The sequence below is a fragment of the Acanthochromis polyacanthus genome, chromosome 11, assembly GCF_021347895.1.
Source record: "Acanthochromis polyacanthus isolate Apoly-LR-REF ecotype Palm Island chromosome 11, KAUST_Apoly_ChrSc, whole genome shotgun sequence".
Taxonomy (NCBI): Eukaryota; Metazoa; Chordata; class Actinopteri; family Pomacentridae; genus Acanthochromis; species Acanthochromis polyacanthus.
Genome location: NC_067123.1, coordinates 32,496,735 through 32,508,957, shown reverse-complemented (window position 1 = coordinate 32,508,957; position 12,223 = coordinate 32,496,735). Strand labels below are relative to the sequence as shown.

Sequence of the window (12,223 nt, the reverse complement as noted above, 5' to 3'; positions counted from 1 at the left end):
TTGTAGATTTACAATTCAAAGGTTTTGCAATTTTTTATTTTTTTTTAATTGTTGAAGGAGCAATCGAAGGGGGACGAGAAAAGAAAAGGAAAGTGTGAGATAGATGGAGTAGGTACTGTGAAAGTAAAGGGAGGTGAGAGTGTTGCTAGGGTGCGTCTCTGTTTTTTTGCCACACTGCAGCGATTAGGAGCTGTTGTGCAGGCAAAGATGAATGACTCCATGTTTATCACTCTAATGGCAAACGCGGCACTGCTGTTTATGCTTTGGGCTTACCAACTGAATGAGGAAAAGGTTCCTCCATGTACCTCTCGCCTCTCTACCCGCCTGGGTTCTGAAGTCCTCTTTGAAACTGCAAATACCGTCAGATGTAATCATGTCCGCAGTGATTTTAAGGGAGAAAAATTTATAAGAAAGCATCATTTTGACATAGTCAGTGTTGTTTCTTGTTTGCATATTTATTTTCTTTTGTCGCATTGTAATTTGGTTCTGTTTACATTGAAATCCAAAAGGCTTCGCACCCTCATTAAGCCTCAGTTGCTACGAAGTGCGCAGAGATGAACAAATCACAGCGAGGATTAAACACTGGGTGAAATGGTCAGGTTTTAAAATATGCATCTCTTAGACATGCAAGGCCTCATTAAACACGTCTTTAATCCAATTAGATTAGTCCATATCTTGAAATATTGATATTGGTCATGAATAATTCATGTTTTTCATACCCAAGACGAGGGGAATTTTCAGAGGTCGGATTAAAAATACCTCTGGGACGAGGATATTAAACTGACTTAGACCTCTTGGCCCTGAGTTCGATTGAAATTCAGCCCAAATGTAATGGATATTTGGTCACGCTTGCTTTCCTATCGAGCCCTTTTAGCACGATATGAAGTTGAAGAAGTGATTTTTACACAGCTCTGTGATTGCAGTAAAGCAAAAAAAAAATTCTCTTCTCTTCCTGGTTGAGATGCTGGTCTCTGATGCAGCTGGCATCTCAGAAGGCCAGCAGACATGCGGGCACAGAGAATCTGGCAGCTGCCAGGGCAGGCTGTCTCGGGGCTGTCCTAGTAACAGCCCAGTCTGGATAAGTTGGCAGAGAAAAGGACCGAGACACTGCGAAAGCAAAAGCAAGAGAGGGAGAACTTCTGTTCCCACAACAGCGATCAATTGTTGGGGTTGCTCAACAAAAAAAGAAATGAAAAGAGAAAACCAGCCACCTGTTGTATGGATGCAGGTTCAGTCACAGTGTGTTTAGGGAAGTATTGTGTTGTTGTACGAGTACTAGTCCTCCAAACACTGGATGGTATGGGGGTCATGACAGCAGAGAGGAAGAAACTGGCAGGAAGTGCAGTGTGCAGCCTCTCCTCAGGTTGTCTAGAGAAGGAGCAGCGCCTTCAAAGTAGCTCCAGCACATTATCTTGCAGCACAGGAAACAAGCCTGCTGCCTCGTCTAATTGGCACACTAGCCTTCTGTTCAGTTCTGCACTGTTTTCCCTCCGTCTTATTTAGCCGCCGAGTCTGGAAAGTTGGGGGGGGGGGGGCATTGCTTATGGAATTGGCAGAGGATGGAGACTACAGAAATGACTCTGGGCTTCTTCCAGCTGTCATTTGTGAATATGTGTTGCTTGTGGCGAGGACCATATAGAACAGGATTTTTAAGTATTAATTTTGGGGCGTTTTTGTCTTTATTTTACAGTAGTAATGGAGAAAGACAGAGGGGAGATATTCAACAACAATCCCTATGTTGATCAGAATTTGACTGTAGCTCACTCGATAGTGACTTTATAGCTATAAAGAGGAGCCACAAGTCTGACAATTCGTTCGGTTCAGAGGCTAAAAACTGGAAGTACTTCTTAGCTGAAGGTTTACAAAATGATACTGAATGGAGTGAGGAAGTATGAGAATGGTTCGCTGTCTGATGTATTTGTTGATTGCTACACAACAAAGTACGGTTCACAAAGTGCAGTCGTGGATTTTTCGCTATATCCCGTGATTTTTGCAGTGTATTGGCATTTTTATATATTGTTTTAATTATTTTTACAATAAATAAGAATTTTCTGCCCTAAACAATTGAAAACAATGCAAAAATATAAACTAAACTATAATTAAAACATATTAAAAGAATATTAAATTGAAATAAAATGCATGGCGTACAGCGCTGGGTGCTGATTGGCTCAGCGACCGTAGCATCAGTCTCTTCTGTCTCCCGTGTATAGCATGCATTCAGCATCTCGCCTTGTGCATTTTACATCGACATCTGATGTGTTACTCTGCGGTGTTGCGTTTTTGTGAAATTTTCGTAAAAAAATTGAATTTATTTTTAAGCCCTACGATGTCGATCTAACATTCTGCACCTTTTGATGTTAATAACAGTGTGGGAAATGTATATAAAAATGTAGGGAGGGTTTCAAAAGCCTTAATAAATATATATATATATATATATATATATATAAATAAATATAAGGTCGCTACTTTGTGGATTTTCGCCGATCGCAAGATGTTCTGGACCCTAACCCCCACGATAGACGAGGGACCAGTGTGTTATGGCAGCGAAATCTCAAGTACAAAACACGCGAAAGAAACGTGCAAAGTGACGAATTCTACATTTAGTGGCTGGTATTTATCGCTGTAGCTTCTAGACATCGGCCGCCCACATAGACCCACACACCCACTGAACCTAAGTTACTTAGCACATAGGCACACACAGACTGACATGCACACACATAAACGCACACAAACAAACCCAGGAGGAGAATAAAAATCGGACCAGATGAGGGGATGTCTGCTGAGCTGTGGCTTGTCGCCAGGGTGACAGGGACCAGGCTCCCAGCATGCCGAGTGTGCTGCAGCTGCCGTTGGTGCTGAGAGAGCCACATGATGAAGATGATGATGTGTTTGGGCCCCATCCAGAGGTCTCCATCAAAATGTGGGCAGAGAGGCTGTGTGTTTGTGTCTGAGTGCATGGCTGTGTGGGCGCACATAAATGTGTTTGTGAGACAAGGCAAGAGTCAACACAGTGGGCTATACTCTCCTCGAAAACAATGATCTCAATCAAGTGCAGGTGCTTTCTACAACTCAAGTGTTTTCACCGAAACCCCTCCAGCTTGTTTTCATAGACAAGTCACTGTAACCAGCTGTTCTCTTTCTCTCTGAAACCTAACGCAAAGAAGAGAGGAGGGGGAGAAAAAAAAAACAAAACCTGAATTGCAATTTAGTTTGTTTTGTTTCACCGGCGATTCAACGAGACGCTTACCTGTGTCAGAAGCACAACATTTTCTTTGTGATACTGTCAACAGAATTACAAATGCTTCTCTTTGTCATATTTTTCAAAGCTGCCAGAGAACACAAGGAAAAAAACGGGAAAACAATCAAGCCTCCGTGATTTGATAACGGCTCTCTTTTCTCTGAGGCCTCGGCAAAATAGAAAAGTAAATCAGGCGGTGGAAGCCTGGCGGTTAATATATGAAACTAAAGTGCATGAAATTTAAAAGTTTTCCAATTAAGCAAGGACTTTAAGCTGTTTGGAGGCTGCTGGGATGTAGATAAATGTGGGCTGAGGCTAATGAAGACCAATGCTGCTGATGACTAGGCACTACAACATGTACACAGATAGCTGTGGATGCTGTGACGCCTTTTAATTGTCACCCACAACCCCCATCGCCTTCGTCACAGAGGAATTATTATTAGCCCCCCGCCACCCCTCATTTATGCAGAGCCTTATCTCTCGCCTGTTTTCTCTTTCATTGTCACTCTTGTTTTTCATTCCGTCATTTCTCTCTGCTGTTTGGCCGGTGGGTTGAATTCGCAGTCTGCTCCGTGCACGTGTGCTACATATTGAAATTATTTGTGTTTTCATTGCGATTCTTATTTGTCTTTGCTTCTGCCACGTCAGCTTAGTCTTGTCTTGTTTGTCATTTTCCCTCATCGCAACCACGCTCGTGAATACGCAGCATAATCTGACAATATAGACTGGTTTAGTCTAACATGGTTCAGGTAGCTTTTCCCCTAAATCTACTGAAATAAACCCATGAATAGAGGAGTGAAATCCTAAATAGCTGCAATGATTGGATGAGTGAGTTTGTGTATCATATGTTTTGAATTCGCTTGTCTTGTCACCTTTGTTGTCGTGGCCCAGTTTGCAATTTAAAACTCATTTCCACATTCAAATCAAATATTTCTTTTTGAATAACCTCCAATCAGACTGTACTCGGCACTCTTTTAAAGCTCTCCAAGCTCTCCAGTGTTGATTAGAAAGTTTGCTGCTAATGAGTTCTCTTGATAAAGAATAACTGGCATTGTTCAATACTCTGAGTGCCCCTAATGAAACTCCAGCTGATGAAGATTGTAATCGTGAGAGCGCCACATAATGAACACGCGCTCCAAATTCCCATTTTCAAGTTGAATACCACTCCTTTGGAAAGCCTCAATTTGTTTGACAATTAACCAATAGAAAAACTAAAAAAAAAAAAAGAGGAAAAAAATAGGCCATTTTGTTGAAGAAAGTTTAACTTCTCGGTAAAACTGGCAGAAGGCTCTTGAGACTGATTGCAGGTAGATTGTAGTCCTGCGGCCACTCGGCGCCTGGCTGCTGAAATGTGATGCTGGAAGGTGTTTTTATTCTCTCTCTGTCAGGAGAAAACCTAAAACACTGATTGCGTTAAACTATACAAGCCCCCAAATAAATAGTTTGAATAATTTTCATCATTTTTGGAAAAAGTGCCCATAGGCGTTTATTTAAATTGAATATATAATCCACAGCATTTATGCTCTTTTAAATTATTTTACTGAGGTGTATTTATTATCAGTGTCACCTACTCCTACTTTCATTTCAATATGCAACAATTTCCCGCAGTGACTCTCTCAAAGACAGCTGTGAATGTTTGTTTCATTAATGTGCAGATGGGTCCATCAGAGGTAGAACACCTACTGTGGGGGCCTGGTTTACTTTAAAGAGTCTGAAAGCATTTCCACACAAATGCAGGTAAATTGGAAAACACACCTGTGTGTCTGTTTTGGCCCTCCATCAGCCCCGAAGCTTGTGTTTTCCACAAAGTTTTCAAAAAAATGCTCTTCTGTGTGAATAGCTTTAAAGAACAGCACTCTTGAGATGATTATCTGCTATTTAACCTTTCCAAACAAGGCTGCTGCTTTCTGCATGATTGCTTATTTTTCTATGTAAATTGTGTAATGTGAGCGTTTTTCTGTATAAAATGAATGCACATAGGTTTATGAAATGGCCCGACCTGAAAGATGGAGAGTGTAGGGACCAAAAATGGGCGTTGGGCCAGAAAAATAATCGTTTTGTCCTAGTAATCTCTTACGACAAATCATGCAGCCGCTGCGAAGTCTCCCAATGTCCCAACTAAAAGACCATCTTGTTCCATTGTGTGACATTTTCCAAAGTGTACTTTTGATGTTCCTATCACCCGTGTACACCAAGGACAAAGGATGATCTAATTAGATGATTTAATTAGACTAAATTATTTGTATGGGTCAAGTTTTGTTCGTTCTACCAAACTCCCTCAAAATTAGTTGTGATTGATGTTTAATTTGTGCTGTGGTACATGTAGGTTGTGGTTTACAGTGTTAGCATTACTAAGAAGAACATCAAAAGGCCACTATGACTAAGGTTTCTGTTGCGATCAATGCCCTCGAGCCAGTGTTTATGTCCAGTGTGTGGGAAAACTCAATAAAGGAGCATTTCTTTTAACGGCAGGATTTGCAACAAAAACTGTGATCTCTGTCCCCCAACACTCTTTGGCTTTTAGTTAAATAGGCCTGTACTACACTATATTTGTACAATGCTGCTATACCATATTATATATGTACAATACACCTGTACTGTACTATACATGTATAATATACCGCAGATGTCCGATGGTTATTTTTGTTGTACAGCACATTACGCTGTTGATGCTCTATTGCGCGTGCCAAGCGCGGAATTCAATTACTCGATTAAGCCCCAGAATAAGTGATGGAATACTAGATTACTGAAATAATCGATAGCTGCAGCCTTAATATTAGCAATACTCACTTGTAAACTTGCAAATGTGGGTAAATATAACTTTAAAGTAAGACACTTGAAGAAAACAAAGCAGATCCTAATTTTTAAAAAATTAAGTAGATAATGATAAAAATAAATCAATGTTTGAAACTTCTGAAGCTGGGCAAATCACATAAAAAAACATCAATGCAAATGTTACGTTGACTTTACCTGTAATTCAATTTTTTTTACATACAAAAAATGCATACACAGACTAGCCTTGTCTACGTGATAATCTTGCGCAAAATAGTCATTAATACTTATATATCTCTATATTGTGCAGGACCGGCACTAGTTTTTCTGTGAAAAAACTTGACAATATAAAACATCTGGTGTTGTAGAATTTCTGTAAGTTTATCTATACAGCTTAATGTTATCCATGCTAATAATCAGTGAGCAAAGTAATTGCCAGCCACTTACCTATTGTCTCGTTTGGAGATTTTTTTTTTTGTTAAAAGCAGTAACTTTCAGTTACTTCTAAATGCTGCTGCCATGTCAGAAGGTTTAAATAATGAAAGTCCTACCCCCACACTATGCTGGCTGTGCACAACAATGTAGGAGATGTTTAAATGTGCGCTCCTGCCAGTTGTCTGAGCAGGCAGAAACACAAATAAATATAATCCAGTGTTGGGTGCAGCTGCTGGTGGTTTCCCCCCCCTCTCCCCCTTCGTCTCTGATCCTCCAGGGGTGGAAGTCAAATTTATTTATTTCCCTACACCATTGTGTGCCATGATGCATGGCTGCCTCGCACCAGCAGTCGGCTCTGAGTTTATTTCATAACGGGTAGTTTATCGGTTGGATAATGGGTCTGCATTAACAGACAGGTCTGGAGTTTATTTAGATGTGTTGCATTTTGATGGTGTGGTCCCGCAGAGTTTGTTAAATTAGATATAAATACTTTGCAAAAGCAAATCGGTCATGCACAGAGCATCAAAAAGGGAGCAAAATGTAAAACTATAGGCTAGGGGTAATGGTAATTAAATGGATTCATTGTAGACTCCACATGTGTAGTAAAGGTGAAAAATAAGTGGTCTCTTTTGATTTACTTAGAACAAAAAGTAAATAAAAAGACACATGCAAAAGAATCCTGCATCACATTCATCTTTCCACTTGAACCTACAGTATCTATGTTGGGCTGTTAGAACACATTTGGATGGCAGCTGAGTGTGTTGGCACCTAATATCAGTTTTCCATAATGTAACCATAATTTGACACCGAGATTTAAAAGCTTTGAAAGCTTACTGCAGCGCTGCCGGTGCATTTCCAGATGCATTTCCCGAATAAACTATATTTAGCTCAGACGTAATATCACAGAGCAGCTAAAATAAAAATGCGTTCAGATTTTAAAATTGGGATAAAATTTATCGTTGTATGCAAGTTTACTAATACCAATATATTAACTAGTCCATACTTAAAGATGTGAAAGACGAGGGGAGCTGACAGCTGGGTATATGGCCCATAGACCCTAACTATTTGACTATTTGCTGGAAGTCATTCCCCCTGCTCTCTCTCCCAGTTTCGTGCTCATCATCACTGTCCTAGAGGCTGTTAAAGTCCCCAATTAAATTTGTATATCTATATTAAAAAAAATATTGTAGAGGAAACAGAAAACATGTTTAAGCTAGCAACCCAAGCATGGTATCTGTGCTAGATGAAATAACATTTAGACACTTTGCTTGTGTAAAAGTACCAAAAGCATAAAGCAAAACATACTCCCTTAAAAATGCAAGCATTACATTCAAAATGCAAAAAAAAAATCTAGAGTTAAGTATAACAGCACCAACAATGTACACCACAAGTCAAAAGTTTGGACATATCTCATTTTATGTTTTTACTTTATTTTCATGATTATTTCCGTTGTAGATTCTCACTGAAGGCATCAAAACTATGAATGAACACCTATAGAATTATGCAGTAAACAAAAGTGTGAATTAAGCCAAAACATGTTTTATATTTTAGATTCTTCAAAATAGCCACCCTTTGCTTTGATTACTGCTTTGCACGCTCTTGGTATTCTCTGAATAAGCTTCATGAGGTAGTCACCTGAAATGTATCATATTTGGATGAAAATGATCAAATAATACATGACTGGGTAAAGCTGCTTTCTGTTATTCCAGTACTAGGTTTCATCAACCACTATACGCTCATATTGAAATTGCAATATGTGTGTATATCTACTATGCGGATTTGAACTACTTCCAGTAGGGCTGGCCCGAATAGTGGTTTCTGGCCTCCGAATATTCGGGCCCAATTAAAGACGAATATCCGAATATTCGCTCCGCCCCCTAACATCTGACTGGGGGGGGCGGTTAGTGGCGGTGGCAGCGGCAGCTTGTGGCGGAGACGGCCCGAATATTCGGATCCGTTCGTCTGGTCTCCCAGGTCCAAATTTTGCCTTCGTTTTGCCTTCAGTTAAACTGAAGAACTTCCAAACAGCGGAGGTCTTCAGCATCTTGTCTTGTGTTTATACAACGAAGTGAAGCGTGACGTCAGAGTCGGCAGCCACCCGGCCATTCGGGTGGTGGTAAGAAACACGAATGGCGGAGCCGAGATGAGCCGAACACGACGGGATGAGCTGAAGTTGGCCGAAGGCGAAGGGAAGAGACGAGCTCCGAATATTTTCGTCTGGGGGGAGGAAGGGGTGATCACATACACATATGTGTATATGTCATAGACATATGTGTATATGTTTGTGATCACACGACGAGATGAGCCGATGTGGGCCGAAGGCGGAGTAACGCCAAAATTAACCAAAATTAATATCTGGATACCACCGTAGCGAACGAATATTCGGCTATTTGGGTCCAGCCCTAATTTCCAGTTTGGAAGTGCTTTGTAAAATTGACAGCAGATACACGTACAGATATAATTGTGAGGTTCACAGACACAAATAATACCTTTGTGTTACAATTCAAATGGAAAAGACTTAGATGAAATTGAAATGTTTGCTTCTTTGTAGCATTTCTTTTCACACTAATGTCTAAAAATTTGCTTGCAGTGGTTGATGGTACAATAGCCAGATCGTCCTTTAAGCGCATCAACATTACTTAAACTTACAGTGTAGTTCAAGTATTTATTTTCTGATTTTTAGACAAGCTAGGGAACAACAAATGCAGTGAATTGAGATGAAACGAAAAAGACTGCAGGGACTTGGCAGACACAGATGCATCACAAATAAAAAAGAGTGCAATTACAGAACATTGCAAACACATTGAAACAAAGCAGAGGCAGACACACGAGGGATCAGGCAGATATAAAAACCGTCTATAGAAGAACACTGAATATGACATCTTTAAACCTTTTGTTCTCCCTTCTCAGGATGCATTCCTGGTCATCGCAGCAATTCTCTTCTTTGTGCTCTGTGTTTACGCCTTCTTCTACCTCAACCTGAGCACCGAGCTTAACCTGGATGTGGACGAGGATTAATACGAGATGGACTCTGCGCTGGAAACTTTCTTGTTTCTTGACTTAATGCTCAAGGGCAAGAGAAGGAAGAAGTCAAAACAAAACTTAAATAAAAAAACTGTGCCCTAAAGGGCATCTCTAAGTCCAAATACAAACTTTGCTCAGCGAAGTTGACACAGACTGAATGTCTTTTCCACTCTTGTTGACTTGTTGGCAGTCTCTTTGATAGAAAGAAGTTTCAGGCTATATATAAGATAATGTTTCTGACTAGACATGGAGAGATTTTTCTTTTCAGTAATTTTCTGTGCTAAATTTGTTCAATGCAATTCATTCAACTCATTCTTTTGCTCTCATATGTGCACTCTTATTACTGCTTGCTTCTACTGATAGCTTTTCCCCGAGTGCAGTTTTGAAAAATGTCACTGACCTCCAGCTTCATTCGCTTGTTTAACATTCTGCTGCAAAATCTACATGCAGCCGAGAATACAAGCCTCTTTTTTTTTTTTTTTTTTAAACACAAGTAATCCAAACTACAGTCGAGACTAAGCGCCGTTAATCATATTCTGCAGAGTCACGTCCCACTGTTTTCTCCGCTAATAGAAAAATGTAAATCTCTTGCTGAGGCTCTCGTCACATTGAGACAAACACTTGCCTCACATTCCAGTGCACAAACCTCTCCTCCTGGATATCTGGAGATCACAAAGTGTGAGATTAGAATCCACAAAGCCCTCGTCTTGATTGAACATGTGTGCAGAATACAGAGCAACACATTGCACCTGCCGCCGCACATGCATACTTGCAACACGGAGACGTATATCCTCAGGATAAGCATTTTAAATATGATCAGGTTCTTTTCATTTGAATGGAAATTATGGAGATGAATGATTACTGAATAGAGGTGAGCCGACATGTTTCTCATCAGGAACACCTTGATGGTTTTCCCTCTTTTGTATATTGTTGTCTTCTTAGGGATGTAATGTGTTTCTACAGAAAGGAATATGAAGGTTTGTCAGTGCTGCTTTTTTTCTACTGCTTTACTCTTTGTGCACCAGACCTGCAAGGTGCAAGGACTGACCTTCTATCAACCATTTCAGTACAAGTGCTTCCACTGTTTGAGAGATTATTTGTTAGCGAAAGAGTACAGATTGAAGGGTTTTGACTTTTTCCATTTACCACACAGCAAAAGCAATACTGTCATCTATAGGGAAATAATTTTGCATGTGAAGACTTTTTAGATTAACGAAACCGGGGATGCACAATATTGGACTTTTGCCACTGTGCCAATATTCTCCAGCTCATTTTGGCAGATTGCTGATATCGATATATGCGAATAATTACCCCACCTAATTGCAGCGATCATCAAGTCTCTCCTCTAGTGGAATTAACATGTTATCAGGCCTGCTTTTAGAAACTGGCAATAGAGTGCTTTTTTTTAAAATGTACTGGGCAAAAAAAGAGGAATTTTACTTTTATGTAAGATCTGTAACAAAATACTGTAAACTTTAAGCCTGACAGGCATTATCTGCCTGCTGATGTTCATTTTGGACCATTGCCGATATTCCATTTTAATGCCTTTATCAGCTGATAACCGATGACGTGCTGATGTCGTCACGTGGCCCCAAACATAACAAGTAAAAGCCTAGATACCAATTACACAAGGGGCCTTGTGACTTCTTTCATTCCTAACATGTTTTTTTTTTCACAAGTCTTAAAAAAACCCCACATAAGTTTTATGTCTGTGCTGTGGCTGTGTTCCAACGCTGATATGATTCCTGAAATCTGAGACCGATTTTGAGCTTTCAGTTTCTGCCTTTTCTCCTCTTCTCTCCCATGACCTCCCGACCTCTAGTAAAAGACTACACGTCAAAGAAACCATTATGATAAGCATGCACCCGTACCCTCACCCAGCAGCTTTTATCTCGGCTTGGTACATCCAGAAACCCTCCCCCCAGCACTGTGAGTCACTCACATGTGTAACAATAGATAGCCGGCCTAATAGACCTTCATACATGACACCTGTTATCTAAAAGGTCACCATGACATCAGCACAATGCTAAGGATCTGGCAGCCTCAGCCTATTTACTTAGACCCATGTTTGGCAAAATGAGATATTTTTCACTACAGTGTAATTGTTTATGCAATTATTGAATCAGTTTAAATGATATACAAACATTTTTTAATGTGTTTTGTTTGGGGTACTGTCAGGCGTCTGAATTGCTTTTCTGTATTTCTTTTGTTAAATTGCATTTAATATGAAAATGCCATACCTGTTTGTGAAGGAATATGTTATGCATTGTACAAAAGAAGCTAAAAAAGCCTTTCAGTTTTCAATAAATTTATTTGAATAAATTTCTTGGTGGTGTTGAGTGTAAACCGAAATGCATGTTATTCTGCCTGCATGACAAAAAAAACGATGTGCAAAATTCAGAAAATGTGTCATGTGCATGCGGTTAAGAGCTAACAGGAAGCCTTTCTGCAGTAAAATGATAACTTTAATAGTAAAAATTGGCTAAATCGAGGGTTGCAATTGAATGCAATGACAGCGGATCAGGTGGTGTATGCTCTGGACAACGCTTCTGCATTATTACCAGTCATGTTTTATGCTTCTTATCCCAGAGGGTTTATATTTAGCTGTTAAATGTAGGTGTAGTCATTACTTTGAGTCTTAAAAGTTAATGAATAAAAAATCCCAGTGTCGATTTACTTTTATGGGGTAAAAGCTCGCCGTTATTTCTCTCAGATTGCTTTAATTCTAAGCTGTAAACAACACTGTTCTATCAG

The 12,223-nt window shown here is 39.9% G+C and overlaps 1 protein-coding gene across 1 annotated transcript in view; it reads left to right on the top strand.

Annotated features, from left to right (window-relative positions):
- triqk (triple QxxK/R motif containing) overlaps positions 1-11,815 on the top strand; it is a 32,899-nt gene extending 21,084 nt beyond the window's left edge. Inside the window, exon 4 of the mRNA XM_022197822.2 lies at positions 9,356-11,815. Within this exon, the coding sequence (XP_022053514.1) occupies positions 9,356-9,463 (108 nt within the window). The 3' untranslated portion in view covers positions 9,464-11,815. The remainder of the gene's footprint in view (positions 1-9,355) is intronic.
- Positions 11,816-12,223: the final 408 nt, after the last annotated feature.